The following is a 20,389-nucleotide window of genomic DNA, read 5'->3' as shown; positions in this document are numbered from 1 at the left end:
AATTCATCAGTATCTGTAAAATTCACCTACATGAGTTTCACAGCACTAACACTGTGTCAGCTTTGATCGCCTCGGTGAACACGTAATAAACGGGGCGTTACTTGCATTTTATGGTTGTCAGCTTTGTTGCATTACATTTACTTCACCAGGAGATGGTGCTGCAATTTCTATCTGAATGAAGCTTCGAGTAATGAACCATTTTCGACACAATTGTATCAGAAAGCAACAATGCTTCGAAACGCTTCATTTGGCCATCACTACCAATACCCAGAGCTGAGGAAAATAAACCCCGAGTGAAATACAACAAGCTCGGAGTTGACGACTCCTTTGACTCAAAGTGTGATTATCTGCTGAATATATATACACCTCTTAACTCATTGATTGGGTTGATTAACTGATTGTGCTCCACAGGTGTTTAATTAGGGTTAATTATCTGAACGTGCTCCTCCCGAACTTTGTTAATAAAACATTATTTCTTAATATGCCAAATATGGTAGGGGTTGATCTTTGAGTATTATGATTGGATGGAATGGACATCGTGGTTAATGATTCTTGTGTATAAATATGAGGCTTCTTCCTAACTAAACTTGAGAGTGTTATGGTACTATACGGTCTCTGTTTAATTATTCTCTGCAAATTAATCTAACTATCAGTGTTCAGGCCAGTGCTGTAGCAATGCATCACTTCTTTTCCATGATGTTTTCACTGCTAGCCATTATTGGGCATGTGAGCACCGACCGGTCTTACAGATCTGAGCTGAAGGTGACGAATGGCATGGGTTGGGGATCATGGGGGGCCTAAGAGCATGTGTCCAAGTGGAACATACGCCGCAGGGTTTAGTCTGAAGGTAAGTTGGGCATTGACTCTGTGGCTAATGTGGGGGTGGATGAGCGCTTCAAAGATTCAAAACTATAGAGTTGCTGTTCATTTAATGCCAGGGAACTGCACCTGCTTAAGATTTAAGTGCCAGTATAATATTAAAGAGCATGAAGATAAATGTTACTAAGTTTTGGGTTAGAGTTTCTTTCAAGTGGAAGATTGTCTCAATGTTGTTTTAAGGTGGAAACACTTCAGTTGGGTGATGATACAGCGCTCAATGGGATTCGTCTTCACTGTGTCGATCGGTCCAAAGATTCATCAAGCTCACGTGACTACACCGTAAATGAGTCCAACGTAGCAAAGTAATGGACTCCGATTATGAACAATTATTGCATTTAAGCTAGATAAGTAAATTGAGGATTTTCTTGAATAACAATGATTTAATCAGGCAGCTGTTTTCTTCAGGTGGGGTTCTTGGCGACGTATCAGATGGTGTCCTTCTGGATACTTTCCAGCTTTCCAGCTGAGAGTTGAATCTTCCCAAGGAGACGGAGATGATACGGCCGCAAACAACATCAAGTGAGTGTGTGCTGCTATAAGTTCTACAACATCTCTTACCCAGTGTAAACCTCTTACACCATCTCTTACCCATCCTGGTTTTATTTTGCCATTTAAGGACTCAGTTTTCCCCCATCAATAGTTTAGGTAATGTCACACTTGCAGTGGTGCTGCTGTTCAAGATTGTGATTGCTGCAGGTGATCATGCGACTGACACAACAGCACAATATATTTTATCATAATATTGTCACATCATTTTTTTTTTTCAGGTTCAAATGCAGTGGAGGTCAGGAGGTGGAGGGTGGCGGCACAGACTGGGGCAACTGGGGCGACTGGAGTCCAACGTGTGAAGGAAAAGGAATCTGCGGCTTACAGACCCTGGTAGAAGAGCCACAGGGAAGTGGAGACGACACCGCTCTCAATAACGTGATCATGCTCTGCTGTGATTAAGGTGATGTGATTTCAGTCAAACTCAGACTGACGCAGACACTGATGCTTCAGAAAGTTCATAAAGAGATCGTAAAACCTATTCATATTCGTCAAGCGGTTTAGTCCCGATTTTCAGAAGAGACTCACTTTATATGATGAGCAGATTTAATTTAGGCTTTTATCTACACACAAACTTTGATCAGCAAACATAAAAAGAAGCACTTAATGTGGAATAACAAACTTCATGTGTTTCTAAAAGCTAAAACATTGTGTAATTGGTCCTCATTCGTCAAGCAAGCATGTTTCAGCTTCTATTTGTGCTTACTGATGTGTGTTATGTTTAAATATGGATATGTGGTGAACCACCCCTTTAAAACAAAAATATATAATATATAAATAAAATATATTTGTCTTGACAGTGGCAGTGAAGAGGTTCCCCAATGTGTCCAGAGGAGCTTTGGGGATTGCAGTGAATTCTAAGCTGGGGGAACTGAGACTGCTTGAAAGGAACATGTTAAAACATTATATATTTGGTTTAGAATATGCTCCCTGCTTGATTGATTGTTAAATGTACATGTTTCAGACATCAAATAAAAATGTTCTTAAAATGTTGCATGTGAATGTATTTTCTTAGATTGAAATAAAAAAAAAAATCGTACGGGTGTGTAGACTGTCACTTGAGAGACAGAAATCTGAGATTTCATTAAAATACCTTCATGGAAATGTGGACATTACCTTTATTAATTCCAAGAACTTTATTAATTCACCACATTATGATTTATTTTATTCCAAAATTTTTGTAACAAAAATTCTCAGGAATACACATAATATACTCATTTTGCCATTGTTTGCTCCTAAAACCATTGTTTCATGCAGGAAATTTAAGGCCATGCCCATTGAGGCAGAGGTTAGCAATGCCTCTTTGGTCCATAGAATGTAGTTTACGTAGGTTTGCGCATGCGCAGTCAGTTCTCATGCTGTCTTGAATTATCAACATTGAGGCAGAGACCGAGCTTGCTTCATGCCACGTGATCCACTCGCTCTCACTCAATCCGCGCTTCCCGATCTAGCGGCGCCTAGGGTTGGCTGTCAACAGGCCCGGGGTGGGTAATCGGGAGAATTCCCGGTGGGCCGGTCGAGGATTTTTGTTTTTTCACATTTGTCACGTTAGATGCATTAGGCTACACTCGTTCCGCATTGACACCGCAGCGCGCAGCCCAATATTATGAAGCTGCAGAATCGGAGCCTGCATCTACAGTCCCGCACCCAGAGTCCCACATTCTCAGACCCCTCGTTTTTTCGAGACAGCGCCTCCTGCTGTTCGGAAGATCGTATAACAACCGCACCCAGAGTCCCGCATTCTCAGACACCTCGTTTTTCGAAACAACTGTTCGGAAGATCGTATAACACCCTTATCCAAATGCCACTGAAAACAATAGGGTGCAATATTACTGTCACAGTGTGAGAGTGTGTTTTGTGTGTATTGTATTGTATTAGTGTTGTTCCCTGAGTTGCCACCAGATGTCTCTTCCCCTCACTGTCATATGTATCATGAACTGCATTTCCCATACTCCTGTCTGTTAATCATTTATCATTTGTCACCAGCTGTTTCCCATTAACCTGCATATATAAGCTGTGTCTTTGTGTGTCTTTTGCTGGTTCATCGTTTGATGTCACTGGTTGTTCTGTTGCCTTCTCTGTCACCTGTTTGGATTATCATTTTGCGTACGGCTGTGAGTTTTATGTTTTTATTAAACACTGTTAACCTGCAAATCCTTCTCTTCATTTGATACCGTGACAGAATGAACCAGCCATTAAGGAAGGAGCGGGTTATCAGCCACAGGAGTTATTTGTAGCCGGAGTTATTTTTGTATCACTGCTATGGATCTTACACAGGAGAGCAACTTGGAGCGGGTGAGAGAAGCACTGAGTACCAGGGTGGCGGATTTGCAACAACAGCTCCTGTTGTTGCAGAGTGGTTCCGTGTCGCTCCCACACCATCCATCAGGGTGTCTACAGATATAAACAAGTTAAATTTAAGACTTTTTAAGACCTTTTTAATGCCACTTTGAATGAAATTTAAGACCAAACCTGTGATGGAAATACACATTATATTACATGCGTATATGTAATATTTAACCTAAGTAATTGAAATAATTTAATAGTCACTACTTGTTTATTGAACTAAAATCAATGTAACATTTGCAATCGTGAGAATACTCAGCAAAATAGCTCCTGTCATGTTATGTTACTCAGGGGTTTTTCCTGGCTCAAAATGAGGCGGAGGTGGTAAAATCGTATTAATGTATTTTAATAATAAGATAATTAAATTTCTATTTTTTGTAGATCATCATATAGCCTGTGTTTCCCACATTATTTTTGTGGGTGGAGCTTGGTACCTCTAGGGGGATCCAGGGGCATGCCCCCCCGGAAGAAAATTTTGTACTTTTTAAAGATAAATTCATTAATCTGGTGCATTTTGAGTCACCCGAATCCACTGTTAAAAATAGATAATCCACCTGCAAATAACCCATATTCTTTGATTTAGATATCTGCATCCGATCATCACATTACAATTATTCAAATTCTTAGTGTTAAGCAGATAAAGTGTTATTCAAATTCTTAGTGTTAAAGCTGATTTAAAATGAACATTTATTTAAAATAATTAAAAATTTATTTAAAAGTTCTTCTTTAGGCAAAATTACATTTCCTTAATAGCCTAAACAGAGGCTTTACTCACTTCAAACTTAAATTGTCAATGTTTCATTACATCACTGTTTTATAAAGGGCATTTCCCCCCTAATTGTATTAAATGTATGCTCCATCTTTCATTTCAAATTCTTAAATTTGATCAATATATTCAATTAAAATAATAAGACACTAGGCTGTTACCAATCAAATTAAATAATTTACATTGAAAAATTATAACTGTATTAAATGAGATTATTTTAAATATTTTTTAATATACAAATAAGGAATGTTGAAAAGAATGATACTTTATGAAACAAACCGCCAGTAGGAGGCGGCAGGCGACCGTCTTAATGAGCGAATCATTGAGTCATTCATTCAAACGATTCGTTCAAACGGCTGATTTATTCAGAATGAGGCAGTTTATGAATGGGTAATTGAATCTTTGACTCAACCGCTGAATCATTCAGTAATGCTGCTGCAACAAGTGTTGCTGTGAGATGTGCTATGGGGGTTCTACTGTGATCTTTGTTTGGAACTATTTTCGCTGCTGAAACAGAACAAAAACAGTCATTGCGTCTAAAATGTAAGTGACTTAATTTTAACTACCGGTATTTGTTTATTGAACTTATGAAATCAGTCTCGGTTTCAATCTTGATGGCATTCAGGAAAACAGCTCTCTGGTCGCGTGTAGCCTAGCCTAGTTTCTTAACTATAATATGTTATAAATAACTGCGCGAGCCTCAACAGCGCAACATTGTTACCGTCAGTACATTAGGTAACTTAGGCCTATATTATTATCAACTAGGCCTATAGGCTATCAATCGCCACTTAAATTAAATGAAATAAAACAGAATCATCCTCACGTTTTCGGTGATTCCCAGTTATTTGTTATTGTCGAGAGCCGGACGGCCGCCTCATAATTCTCTATGCAGGAAAAACCCTCAACATTTTGAATTTTTACCTCAGTATGTTTCTTTATGTTTGCCATTATGCTCATTTGTTTAGATTTTTTTCCTATACAGAGACAAGCAGCGCGAGCCTCAACAGCGTTACCAGAAAAAGCCTTCAAATCATTATCAATAGCTGTTTATGTAATCAAATCTGAATCATTCTGGCGATTCGATGCTTCACTTGACGGGCATTAGGTCCGTCAAACTGTAGAAATTTTTGCGGTAACGTGACCAGAAATATTTAAGACCTATCGAATCTGAATTTAAGACATTTTAATACTTTTTAAGGCCTTTTATTAGGAAAACTTTATTTAAGACATTTTAAGACTTTTTAAGGACCCGCGGCCACCCTGATCCATTTCCCCCAACCCCACGGAGTCGAGTGGTCAGCCGGAGCCTAGCACGGACTTCCCTGAGAGATACGCTGGTGAGCCTAAGTTATGTGAAAACTTTATTAATCAGTGTTCTCTACATCTAGATATGCATCACAGGACTTTCGAAACTGAGGAATCGAAAGTAGCGTTTGTGCTACTGCTGCTGACCGGTCCAGCAGCCACATGGGGAACAGAGGTGTGGGAGAGACGGGACCCATGCTGTGCCTCTTTCAAGGCACTTACCGGGGAGATGATTCGGGTCTTTTCCAAGACTAAGGTGAATTCTTCTCGGAGGTCAGGGAGGAGACCCCGTCCAAGCAATTTTTTGAGGGGAGGTAGTGCGCACCGGTCGTTGTGTGTTGGGACTCTGGGCCTGCGGGAATACACACCCGAGTCATATCACAAGATGGCTGCCACACCTGAGCCTCTTCACAAGATGGCTGCCACACCCGAGCCAATTATGGATGTAGCGAGTGCTAGAGACATGATTGTTTCACTCTTTCCCGAGCGTCGGCCACGAGAGAGGGAGATGGAGAGGAGACCCAAGCCTATTCACAAGATGGCTGCAGCACCAGAGCCACTTCACAGGATGGCTGCCTCACCTTTCTCTCCTATCCATGCCAGAACCCAGCGTCTGAGGTCTAGTCTGGCAGAGACTCCATTAAGGTCATTGCGGAGGGCTGGCTTTCCAACCCCGGTGCCGGTTTTCACGAGGACCACTGCCAAGCCTGCACCAGTCCTCAAAATGGCCGCCGCCAAGCCAGCAGCAGTACCCAAGATGGCTGTCACTATACCTGCACCTATTTTTGAGACTGCTGGGGTTATACCTGCCCCTACACTCCAGATGGCTGTTGTCTCAGCGTCACCTGTTCTAAGCAGGGCTATCATCACGCCTGCACCTGTTCTCAGGAAGGCACCAGAGGTATGTTCATTGGACTCAGTATTTCCTGTGTTTACCATAGCTCTGTGGTGTGTGTGGTCTGCTTTCTGCTCTTCTGTTCAGCAAGATGTCTCTCAAGCCCATGAACCTGAATCGGCCGTTAAGTCTGAATCGGAGTCTCTTGAACTTCCTGTTACGGCTGAGAGGTCTGAGCCTGAGTCCCTTGCACTTCCTGTCACAGCTGAGAGGTCTGAACATGAGTCTACTGCACTTCCTGTCACGACTGAAAGTCTCTCCATCCTGCCCAAGATGGATGATTCCGAGGTTTCTGAACTCTCTGCCTGGCCCAAGATGGCCGATCCTGAGCTCCCTGAACTCTCTGCCCGGCCTAAGATGGCCGTCCCTGAGCTCCTTGAACTCTCTGCCTGGCCCAAGATGGCCGATCCTGAGCTCCCTGAACTCTCTGCCCGGCCCAAGATGGCCGTCCCTGAGCTCCTTGAACTCTCTGCCCGGCCCAAGATGGCCGTCCCCGAGCTCCTTGAACTCTCTGCCTGGCCCAAGATGGCCGATCCTGAGCTCCCTGAACTCTCTGCCCGGCCCAAGATGGCCGTCCCTGAGCTCCTTGAACTCTCTGCCCGGCCCAAGATGGCCGTCCCCGAGCTCCTTGAACTCTCTGCCTGGCCCGAGATGGCCGACCCCAAGCTAGTTGAACTGTCTGCCCTAGCTAACCTGGCCCATAGGGCCTCTTGTGCTTCTTTGCCCAGGTTCCTGTTACCGCCAGCACCACCATGGTTTGCAGCTCGGCTCTGGTGTCTGGAGATGCCTGCAGCACCACCCTGGTCTCCAGCGCCGTTCTGGTCTCTGGTCCCGCCTGCGGCCCCGCCCTGGCTCCCTGCACCGCTTGCGTCTCCGCCCTGGCCGCCCGAGGGGTCTGCCGCCCGAGGGAGAGTCTCCGCCCTGGCCACCCGAGGGGTCTGCCGCCCGAGGGAGAGTCTCCGCCCTGGCCGCCCGAGGGAGAGTCTCCGCCCTGGCCGCCCGAGGGGTCTGCCGCCCGAGGGAGAGTCTCCGCCCTGGCCGCCCGAGGGAGAGTCTCCGCCCTGGCCGCCCGAGGGGTCTGCCGCCCGAGGGAGAGTCTCCGCCCTGGCCGCCCGAGGGAGAGTCTCCGCCCTGGCCGCCCGAGGGAAAGTCTCCGCCCTGGCCGCCCGAGGAAGAGTCTGCTCCGCCCTGGCCGTCCGATGGACTCTCGGCTCCGCCCTGGCCTCCAGAACTGTCCATTTTCCCTGCCCCGCCCTGGCTCCCTGCACCGCCTGCGGCCCCGCCCTGGGGTTCTAGACCCTCCATCCCTCCCCCAGATCCACCTCCGTTCCTCCACCCACCTGAACTTTTGTGCTTGGTCTTATGGAGTGTCTGGAAGCCACTCCTTTTAGGGGGGAGTACTGTCACAGTGTGAGAGTGTGTTTTGTGTGTATTGTATTGTATTAGTGTTGTTCCCTGAGTTGCCACCAGATGTCTCTTCCCCTCACTGTCATATGTATCATGAACTGCATTTCCCATACTCCTGTCTGTTAATCATTGATCATTTGTCACCAGCTGTTTCCCATTAACCTGCATATATAAGCTGTGTCTTTGTGTGTCTTTTGCTGGTTCATTGTTTGATGTCACTGGTTGTTCTGTTGCCTTCTCTGTGTCACCTGTTTGGATTATCATTTTGCGTACAGCTGTGAGTTTTGTTTTTATTAAACACTGTTAACCTGCAAATCCTTCTCTTCATTTGATACCGTGACAATTACGGTCTAGTTTTATTTAAAGTTATACAAATAAATATTTGTGTTCCCTACTTAATGCATGTGCCAAAAAAACCTCATTGTGTTCTCTGACTAACAAATTACCCAGTAATTTGAGCGTGGGTGTAATTTAAAGAAAATTACTGATAAAAGGGATATATCTTCTGAAAAATATTATGTGATATTATATTGTTACAATGTTTTTTTTAATTCAAATTCCAATTTTTCTTTCAGTTCAACCTATAATGGTCTAATTAACATGTTACCATGCTAACATTACAAAACCTGTTTTTTGATATTTTAAATGCGAAGCAAAACTCAAATAAGAATAGACAAACAACAATAATAAACAATTCTGTACTTTATTTAACGATCACCTAAACATCATCTTGCTGTAAACAGGACAAAGCAAAGAAAAAAGGAAGAAAGAATTGTGTTAGTGACTTTACTTTTTGTCTTCAATTGCATAAAAAAAACTAATTTATAAGTCGCTTTGGATAAAAGTGTCTGCTAAATGAATAAATGTAAAATGTAATGTAAATGCATAAGGTAAAATAATTACTTTCTGGTAGGCGAATGTTCCTTCTTTTTTCATTCTTTTTGCAATCACTGTCAAATTCATCGACTTCACTAAAATAAAAGATGAATGACATTGTCAAAAATATTGTGTAATAATAAATAATGCAAATTACAAGAACCTAAAGGTGATAAGTAGGGCCGCGGAAAAACACCACCTCCTTCTAGCTCACGTTAATACCATAGACTGGTTACAGTGAAGGCAACAACTTCATATCACAGTTAAATTAATATTGATTCGTTTTAATAGGCTACTTACTTTTTATAAGAACTAATTTAAGTAGTCTACATAAATTATATAAAGTAAAATAGTTACTCCGGCATTGATTCATTCAATTGATAGTTTTAGGAGTAAAGGTCCGGTAATTAAAAAAAGGTCAAACGGTAAATCGAATTAAATAATTAATGATGGCATTCTTTGATATTAACACACTTAATGTATTTAATTGGTCTACTTTAATGTCAACTACTTTTAATCAAATCTTTACAATGGCTTGTCTACAAAAAGACCAAGGTTAAAGGCTAACGTTAGCTATCAAAATATTTTTGGCGGAAAAAAGGCGAAAAAAACATACATTAACGGCTAAAATTTGGTTACAAACTATCTTTACAAATATTAAATGGACTATTCATATGTTGGTGTATCGATGAGCTAAGTAGTTTGATTAAAAAAAGAAATCGAATGAGTAGGCAATGATTTGCTATATAAAATTGACGATAGGCTACTCACGTTTCGGCTTAAGTTCTTCACATGTTTATCCGATCCAATTTGATAGGAGGCGCTGTCTCGAAAAACGAGGGGTCTGAGAATGCGGGACTCTGGGTGCGGGACTGTGGATGCAGGCTCCGAGTCTGCAGCTTCATACTACTCCAGGAAACAGCTACAACCATAGACATGTATAGAAAGGCTAGATGGCTCAAGGCGGAGTCAGCTGTGTCGTCACTTGGCGGCCATCTTAGGTCAGGAGACTGCGCTGCTGCTCCCTGCTGCTGTGGACGGAAGGTGAGTGACATACGCCAACTAAAATGCTCGTAACTTGCTGAATTCTTGAAGGATTTACAAACGGTTTGGTTTATTACAAACGTTATTAACGTGGCTATAATTCTGAATGCTTAAACATTTTGAACATAATTATTCATATGTATGCAGTATAATAGCTACATCTCTGACGTTTATAACAAACCAAACCGTTTGAAAATCGGTAGAAAATTGAGCAAGTTATGGTTATTTAAAAGTACATGCACCATGTTATGAGTGAGCGAGCATCCTGTCGTAAGATGGCCGCCGTGTGCGGATGTCGAGCTCCATTGGCCAGCAGCGCGGACGAGACATCTAGCCTTTATATGATATCTATGGCTACAACGACCAATAAACAACAACTGAAGCGCAGAGGTATATATACACAGGCAAACAAGCTAAACAAGATAACAAGGGGGTGTGGTTAATCAGAAACACCTGGGGAGACTAAACAAGAAAAAATACAAAGGACTACAAAACATGGCACAGGACAGGAAACAACAAAAGTCCATACAAGACAAAGGAAACACAGGACGGGAATCATGACACCAGCAACAAGTGTCCCTTGTGAGAGGATTTTTTCAAAGGCTGGAGAAATTATTTGTAAAAAAAGAAGTAGGCTAAGCCCTTCCACAGCAGAGAAACTAATATTTTTTAATAAAAATCTATAAAAAAATTAAGACATTGTGGCTTGATTTCTTTTATTAATATTCATTTTCATGACCAAAAAACATGCACAGTGAGGAGCCTATAGGTTACAAGCTTCACATATTAAAACAAAAATACAAAAATAAAAAAACACACATTTTTAATGGCTCGTCAAGGTTGTTTCAGATCAACACCTGCAAGTGACCACTAGGTGTCACCGTTGAGACGGGTGTCGGATTGTTTCGAAGCCTCGGCACAATATGGCCCATTTGCTTCAACTGTTTCAGTGTTTCACAAAGCCTCGATCTGCCCATCACTAGGTCTCATGGTGCCTTCACGTGCTATGGTAATTATGGTAAATACCAAAAGCCGACATGGAAAATGCACATGAACACCCCCTCATGTGGTATTTTCCACTGGGCAACTCGTAGAATATTTTGTTGCACGAGTTGCCGAGATGAGATAACCTTTGACCTTTTCAAAATGGCGGAGAGCAACGCAAGAGTTGTGAATACTGTTAGCGGATAGTTTTTGTAGCCTATACAATGTTGTCATTAACGATTGTAATATAATGCGTTAACACTCAATTTTCAACTTCGCCGCAATTTCCTTAGTTCATATATAATCATTTTATGTCATGTTTTATTTTTTTAAATTATTAATTATGTTTTAATCATCAGAAAGCACCACATTTAAGTTTTTTTTTTTTTTTTTTTGATAAAAAAAGATACTCTACTGACACAGACCTTGCGGGTACTACATTACAACAACAAAAGCACTTGAACACAACACACTGGTAAATACCAGTTCACAAGTGGAAAATATCATCTTTTCCATAGCACGTGAAGGCAGCATAAGTAGTCCAGGGGCCTGTTTCAATAAGGAGGTTCAACCAACTCTGAGTTAAAACTTGAACTCTGAGTTGACTTACCCTGAGATGGGAAACTCTGAGTTTTTGGTTTCAGAACAGCTGAAATGAGTTAGTTCAATCAACTCTGAGTTGACCTACTCTGAGTTAAGCGCGTGCACCACAACTATAAAAAGCCATTATCAATGGAGCGCAGATATTATGAGTCACCATGGCAATAGCGCCAAACAAAAAGAGGTCTTCATATTTCTTCACATTTTAATTACTGTTATACAGTGATGGGTGTAATTAATTTCCAAGTAATCTAAATACTGTAATTTAATTAAAGGGATTACTCTTAATTCTTCTGTAATTTAAAGTTAAATCTGATGTAATTGTATTAGACTATAGAACAATTCTGTATAGGCTATTTAACATACATTTTTAAAAGGTATATTTTTAATGTAACTTTCTCCCTCTACACACTTTGGTCAATGCAATAATAATTCATGCAATTGTATATTGTTTATTTGAAAGCATTAAAAGTGCTGTTTCTTGTCTCTCCTTGTATTGTTCAAGTGTTTAAGGTTGATATGGGATTTAGTAATTAGTAATAAGTAGACCAATAATTTCTAAAGATAGTCATTATTACATTAATCTAATAACACTGTTGAAGATGTCATTTGTAGTTAGTAATATAAGTAACTTACCCAACTGTTAAAATATCAGAGGTGAAACTGGAAGAACAGTATGTTATTCAACCTAATTTTAATTTTCATGTAGGTGCAATCCTGCAGGCATTAAAAGAACATGGCAGCAGCTGAAATTTCAATATAAACACATAATTCAGTCAAGTAAGGCTGAGCATATCATGAGTGTAGGGTACCTGACTTTACAAACATTTGACTTAATAACCCTCTGGGCTTCTTCCCCGAAAATGGGCGAAAACTTGAACGTTTTGAATTGTTTAATTTTTTTTGCTTCATCGGATGGGGGTGAAACTTGGTGACTTTTGTTTTATTACCTATATGAACACACAAAAAAATCAAGGAGATGATTCTGATATGTTAAAGGGTCGTAAAAAAAAAAGTCACACTTAGCTTCCTCCCGCCCGAAAACGTGCGACATAGGAAATGAATGGGAAATACGAAAAAAATAGGAAAACTCAGAGAAACTTTTGGTGGTACAAGCTACAGATCAGCCACTGTGCTGAAAAAAAGTGTACAGCAATGAAGGGGTGACACTCTAAAACATCAAGAGTGCAAATAAGACATCCGCCCCCCCCCCCCCCCCCCACACACACACATACACAAACACACAAACACACACACACACACACACACACACACACACACACACACACACACACACACACACACACACACACACACACACACACACACACACACACACACACACACACACACACACACACACACACACACACACACACACACAGAGAAATGAACTGGTAAGACTGAAACAGCAAATTTTGCCCCAAACTATATAAAAATTATATAATCATAATAACTCCAAAACTAAAGCAAGAAGCGTCAAAAGGAAGGTATCGTTTGAAAGAACTCTTAAAATTTTTTGAAAATATAAATTACATTACCTTTGGACATTGTCCTGCCAAGAAACAGCGGAAAAAAGACAATATATATATAATTTTTATTATGATTTTGCATATCTTTCTTATTTGTCATGGAATAACTCAGGAAGGAAATAAGGTAGGAGGAAAATTCTTTTTTAGTGAAGTCCCCCTACATGTTAGCTGCATCTGGATAAAAAAATATAATTTTTGGATAAAGGAATCAAAAGTTACAGCATTTGGAAAAGAGACAGCCTTTTTGTACAGTCTTTGACACCCCCTCATGGGCAATTTTTTCTCCACGAAGAATATCTTGTCATAAAAGCAATAGATTATGTTAATTTTGGGCTCATTTTAATTGTAATAATATGCTGTAAAAAATGAAGTGCCATTTTCAATTATCTGAGAATGTTTCATGAGCTGTATGATGTTTTTGACACATTGCAGTACATTATTTTTTCAAAGTACATGAGTTTTTCAAAGTGGATACATTCACTGTAAAGCTTTCAGCCTCTAAGCTTTCAAATGACATCAACTTTGTGTTAATCAAGGCAAGATTTGTTAAAAATATGGTAAAGAATATTTTCGCAGCTAGGTGGCGCCTGCTGGCGGTACACTCGGTTTTAGAGGGATTACTCAGCACTCGTTAGGAGTTAATAAATCTAATTAGATGTATTAAAAAGCTGAGATCCTCAGATTTAAAATGATGTATAATTTGTGTTGTTCCATTCAGTGGTTGCTTAGTAATACATTTTTTTTCTTTCTGAATGGGAATAAATCAAATAAATAAATAAAAAAGCTATAGGCTGCCTATAGGCGATTATAGGACATGACACAAATTAATACATTTTGAAGCCACTAGATGGCGCTCTTCTCGCTTGAAATATATATATTTTTTTAGGCCTGCACTCTATTTTGATGTGAAATGTTGCATTTATCGAAAAATAAAATAAAACAAATAAAATAAATATATATATATATATATATTAATTCTAATGGAAAATATAGCTCATAAAAATTATATAATTAATGCAAAGTATCATAAAAAATCAAAAAATTCTAAATAATAATCAGAAAACATTATACAACACAAATATATTTGATTGGTTATCCTGGGAAAAAGGAAAGTAACATTTTAAGGCTTCGCCCTTTTTCGGGCGGGAGGAAGCTAAGTGTGACTACACTGTTAGACTTTTCTGTAATTTCTACAGTTATTTACTTTAAATCCCCCAGTATTATACTGCTATTTCTCTTTACAGTAAATAACTGTGATTCCCATTGCACCATGGGAATTTTCTGTGACGTCTAACACCACATACAGAGACTTACTGTATTTTTAAAATTTGCTGTATACTACTGTATTTGTCTAACACCACATACAGAGACTTACTGTATTTTTAAAATTTGCTGTATACTACTGTATTTGACGTAACGGCCTCTCTGGCTGGTGGCACCATTCCATCGTGCTTTTTATTCACTAATTTTTGCCTTACACCGTGTCTGCTATAATAGCCAGAGGCTGTCTATATTGGACACATAGAAGCGACTGGGCCAGACCATTAATGCAAAGTGTAAACCTGTTTGTCCCTTGCCAGAAATAGCGCGAGCGCTTGGACTCGGAGTAACGTTCCCGTACGTCAGAAATATAACGGCGCATGGATTTGTCGTGTCTCGCCGGAGCATCCAGTGTAATATCACCGGGGCTGTCTTTTGCTGGACCGCGCCGTTCGTGTCTGGCCCGGGGAAGAGACGGATTTCACTTCACCGAGAGAAAGACCAGCAAGCAAGGTAAAAAACAAACAAACAAAAAAACCATTCTGTGTGTGTTGATAGGATTGTGCCTAGTTTAACCTGTTATTCTCGTCAACATGGAGGTAACGAACTTTACCACAGTAAACTGCGCTTACGTTTCATTTTACAGACTTTAACATTGTATGTTAGTTAACGTTAAGTTTTATTTGGCTAGCTGCCACCTTTCTAGTTTTAGCATTAGTTTGCAATCTATAACATATTATAGTTTTTTTTTTTTTAAATGGAATTTAATATTTAGGCCTACTTCATTTTTTGTATGTGTTTAAAGGCAACTGCAACAAAGCGCCAATTCGCGCCAGTGACATCTAGCAAGATTCCGGAGATAAGTTAACGTTAGGCCATTTGTGATATATTTTGACATAAGTTTGCTGAAATGATTAGCAATATGTGATAAGTGCTTTGGAGCCACTGGTGCAGACTATGTAGCATCCAATATCTTATAAAATCTCTATAAAATTGGCTAACTTTATAAGTGACCTTTGCATCATGTCTAACTTTATATTTATTTCACAGCAAATGAAACAATTAGAAGATGGACCATTTTCTATGTTCAGTCTCACCAGATTAAATGTATTCAGGTAAGCACTAAAACTCTCACTAATTCAAATACCAAATCTAGCATTCTAAACAACTTAAGTTTATATTTTTGCATTATTTTGATATTTTATTAGGCAGAATACTCTCTATCATTGCAGTCCCACCTGACCAGGAAGGTCCTAACATCAGCGCACAGGTGGGTTAACTACTGTAGGAAGGAGAATGATCATCACTAGTGATGTTACGTTCGTGAACGAATCGTGCTTTTTGAACGAATCTTTTAGTTGAACGAATCGTTCTCGTTCACGTAATCCATTGACTCATATTTCTCGTTCACTGAAATCCCTCCCTCCACAGCAGCGCGGCGCTATTAGCAGCGCATGCGCAGCTCAGTGAACCGGCTCTGTGTTTTCAACCTGACAAAGAGTGACTAAACCTCGAGCCAATAGCCTTCGAGTATGAGATGTGACGGAGCATGTGATTTGTTGAATGTAGTGAACGAATACGCCCTTCACTGACAAGCGGGAAGGAAGTCGACCGGAAGTTGAAGTCGGCCGGGTGCCGCCATCTTGAGCGGAACTTCACTTGCGTTAGCAATCCCATTGACTTCCATTCATTTTGGCGTCACTTTGACAGCGAATAACTTTACATCTGAGGCGTTTGAAGACTCCATTTGTCAATTTTTTATTTCTAAAGAAACACGGCAATGTATAAAATGCTCCATTACCTTGTAGCTTATGTTATGGGCCAGCAGTTTTTGTAAAAGTAGGCTAACGATTGCGTCATAACCACGCGACTCTCTGTCGCACAGTAGAGAGATTACCGTATGGACAGGAGGATAAGCTCGCGGCAATCGGGGAGACGTGGAGGGAAAATGGCAAAGTAATTAATCAGAACACCTACTAAAAGTTTCTCTTGCTCATCGCTCATGGACAGCTCGTACTCACACTCTCCGTCTCTGCAAGATTCGGAAGAGAAAGATTCAGATTTCTCTCGGCACAGCCACTAGAAGACAGACGGTTTGCTCACGTGGTCCGTGTAACGCTTTGCTCGGTTTGAGTCTGCGCGTCAGGAAAGGAAGTGCTAAGAAATCGCTGAAAATGGGCTTCACTTGTCTCCATTGAGTTCCAATGGGGTCGCTGTGTCCATTTCTTTTACTGTCTATGTTCACTGACTGTGACTGAGTTGCTTTTGAGTCTGAACGAGAGACGAGTTGAACGAACTGGTACATGTCGTTCGTGAACGAAAAGAACCAGTTGTTTGAACGATAATAATGGCGAACAGATAGAGCTAGGTTTGTGTAGTTAGCATATTTCCATCAAAGAAAGAAATTTACACTTTACCATTGTAATGAAAACAGTTTAATAATACAAGCTGATGGCTACACAAAGACAAATTAACATGGTCATTTTTTACTTGGTTTGAGCTACGTGGGCGGGGGGCACTGACTGTTTACTTGATTTAAATTTACACTTCTCTTTACCTGCTTTTCTTATATTTGTTTGTGTGTTTTAGACTTAGTTTTGTGGTATTTTGCACTGTACAATACTGTAACTTAAGCACTGGTGATTTGTGTTCGTTTTGTATGATCAAAAATGAATTCATTACATTTTATTCATGCAATGCACTTCTCTAAAAACTAAAACTAACCAAAAAAATATGACGGTTAGGTCTCATTTGCGTAACGTCAGCTAAAGAGCATTTCAGTTCGGGCTGTGAAGGGGCATGTAATTGGTTGGATCTACTCAGGGCCGGCTCTAGCCCTTTGGTTGCCCTAGGCAAGATTGAGTTTTTGCGCCCCCCCCCCCATCCCCCCATCCCCCCCGCTCTTTATAAGAAAATAAGAAATAAGAAAATTGATAAGTGTCAAGCCTTTATTTGTTATAATTTTGATGATTATGGCTTACAGCTTATGAAAACCCCAAATTCAAAATCACAGAAAATTAGAATTGATATGAATTGATATGTCATAAGCTGTAAGCCATAACAAAGTCTTGAAATATCTCACTTTGCATGTAATGAGTCTATATAATATATTAGTTTCACCTTATAAGTTGAATAATTGAAATAAATGAACTTTTGCAATATTCTAATTATTTTAATGATACACTCTAATAAATTGCACATACAAAAATGCTACAAAGAATGTTCATTGATGAACAAACAAAAATGCTCTAATAGTCACTCCAACACTTCAACAAGCAAATTATGACTTGAAGAATCAACTGTAAATTGTTTATACACAAATTCTATAAAGAATGTTCAAGGATATTTACCAAATTGGATTAATTTAAGCAAATTATGACCATTAAACTGGTTTAACTATACCTTCTACAAACAAATGTGCTATTATGGATCATGTATGTACCACTACAAAATTAAAATATTTAAGTTCTTTTAGTTCTATCTCAAATAATAAAATATTAACAGTTGTTTCTGCCATTTCTATTCACCTTCAAAGTAACTATAGATAGCAAACTATAGCTTAGTGACAGCAATGAAACGTCCAATATTAGGTGATGTAGGCTACAATACTAAATAAATTTATTTCATTGGTAACCTTAATAGCTAAGATGAGAATACTTACTCTATACTGAGCTTTATTTTTTATCTTTATTTTTTATCTTCTTCCTTTCTCCGTTTTCGTCCCTGTGCACCAGAGGTTTAGACCGCTTCATTTTCGATCAACGCGCCACTCGCCAGCAGCTGAGCACTTCCCTAACGTAACGCAACCCTCCCGCCCCCCGCCAATCCAGAAATGGTCGACAAAAATAATAAATTCAATCTAATAATCAGGTTGACAAGTAATTAAACGTGTGGTTGAGGGGGCGCCCTTTGCCCTTTGATCATGTTTAATAAAAATGTTTTATTTCGCGTTTCGTTCTAATTTTATGATTAATATGGGAAGTAGAAAGGGCGACACTAGAGTGCATCCGCGCCCCCAACACATTTGTCGCCCTAGGCAACCGCCTAGTTCGCCTATAGCAATCGCCGGCCCTGGATCTACTGAACGAATACACCCATCACTGACCGAGATCGCTCTGTTTCGAGTCTGAACGAGAGAGAGCTCTCGTTCGTGAACGAATTGAACAAACTGGTACATTTCGTTCGTGAATGAAATGAATGAGAGTACCGGGTAGATCGGTCATTTAGCATGTAATTCAAATCTCATTCAAAGCGCAGTTATAGGTGTGCACATACAATAAGGATTGCTAATGTGTCGTCATCATGACGTATTCCCAGTGGTGAACGCAAAGCATTTTGGGAATCCGCGGCACAAACAAAACGCGCCAGACTTCATCATTGCATGGAGGGAAGAACGTTGTGTTCAAGATGCCGTCTACCTGCTGTGTTATAAACTGCAATAGTCGTTATCACCATAGATATCATATAATAAAGGCGTTTATATATGATATCTATGGTTCTCACGATAGAAATGGCATAAGATTAAGAACGGAATCGTTCGAGAGAGAGAGATTTTGGTTGGGTGACGGCTGTAGCTACAGTTTGACGAGTTTACAGTTTGACAAAAGCACAATGTTGTGTTTTATTGCGAGTGTATGATACCGGCCTCAGACGTAGGGGAATCTGGGCAGGTACAAAACCACAGGCTGGATAGCACTGTGGGTTGGAAAGAAGTGGATATACAAAAATTATGTCTTTCTCAAGCGCTGGATGTTTATTTCTGAGCGCTTGAGCTACCGTCTCCACGGCAACCCAACTAAAGCAGTGCAACGGCTTTTTTTAAGTAAAAAAATAGAAGTTTTTTTTTAATTAAACTAATATATGTGGTCATTTTCTCTACCCATTACATGTACACAAATATAAGTAAACACTTGGCAGTTTGAATGATGTCCATGCACAAAATACGGAGCATATTTTTATGTTTTCACTGTTCGATCGCGCCCGCGCTTCTCTCACGAACGCACGCACACACACAGACACACGTTGGTTTCTTGAATTCTGACTGCATGCAGATAGATGAGAGAGCGCGAGGAGTGTGGTGCTTAAGCATACTACATTTTCTGCCCCACTTTTACAATCTCCAGCTCCATTATTTTCATGCCAGAATACTAGCCTACTATGCAGCCCATGGAAACGGGCCAAACATACCCATAATTCTTTGCGTTCTGATGACGTTGCCGCCCAGTTGGTCACATGTCTTAGCGATCTCTATTGTTTATATATTCATATTTAACATTCAGAACTCAATGTTTAATATAATCCTTGATTTATGAATGTGTATGTCTGACCAAACACTTTAAAATGTTCATTATGCAAGAAAACCTTGCTTTGGTCATCTGAACCTCTTATTTAGACTTATTTTATTAATTTAGTAAATAAGGCATACATTTTAACGAAGCCAAATCCGTTTTTTTTTTTTTTTGTAACAAGTAAATACGTTCGTTAAAGCATAGCATAAAACACACTATTTTTCGCCACCTACTGTAGTATTTATGTAATTATGAAGAAATTGTCACTGAACGAATCAGTGAACGAATCTGAACGAATCATTTTGGTGAACGAACTGAAAATGAACGAGTCTCTGGAAAGAATCAAAATTTCCACCACTAATCATCACACAGTGATTTCTTGCATGTGTCGTCTTACTGTGTATTTGTCTCAAACAGGTACTCCTTCACTGCAGACAAGCTGAAATGGGCTAAAATCATCGATTTCAGTTGTTCTTTCTATGGATCTCAGCATTTTTGGACAGAATTTAGGATTTGTTAGTATTAAAATTTAATCTGGAATAATTTAATTTAGTTCAGTTGAAATGTTTGAATATGCTATTGCCAAAGCTGTTTACAAATACATATTCTTAAGTTATTGTAAACATAATAATAAAAATGTAAAAAAAAAGGAGGTTAAAAA

At 39.8% G+C, this 20,389-nt stretch overlaps 2 protein-coding genes across 2 annotated transcripts in view; both read left to right on the top strand.

Moving 5' to 3' along the window:
- Positions 1–769: 769 nt before the first annotated feature.
- Positions 770–20,389, top strand: part of LOC309477563 (vitelline membrane outer layer protein 1-like) — a gene marked incomplete at its 5' end in the record, with an annotated part of 56,534 nt that continues 36,914 nt past the window's right edge. The window contains 4 exons of the mRNA XM_082140837.1: positions 770–847; positions 1,060–1,181; positions 1,285–1,398; positions 1,647–1,828. Of these exons, the coding sequence (XP_081996963.1) occupies positions 770–847; positions 1,060–1,181; positions 1,285–1,398; positions 1,647–1,827 (495 nt within the window). The 3' untranslated portion in view covers position 1,828. The remainder of the gene's footprint in view (positions 848–1,059; positions 1,182–1,284; positions 1,399–1,646; positions 1,829–20,389) is intronic.
- Positions 5,597–8,196, top strand: LOC309477562 (uncharacterized protein; the record flags this gene model as incomplete). The annotated part of the gene is made up of 3 exons (XM_082140836.1): positions 5,597–6,907; positions 6,950–7,630; positions 8,184–8,196. Exons 1-3 carry the CDS (start codon positions 5,928–5,930, stop codon positions 8,194–8,196), a joined length of 1,674 nt encoding a protein of 557 aa, XP_081996962.1. The 5' UTR covers positions 5,597–5,927.

This window comes from Leuciscus leuciscus, assembly GCF_965113295.1.
Source record: "Leuciscus leuciscus genome assembly, chromosome: 16".
Taxonomy (NCBI): Eukaryota; Metazoa; Chordata; class Actinopteri; order Cypriniformes; family Leuciscidae; genus Leuciscus; species Leuciscus leuciscus.
Note: the sequence above shows the minus strand (reverse complement) of the source record. Positions and strands in the feature narration are given on the sequence as shown.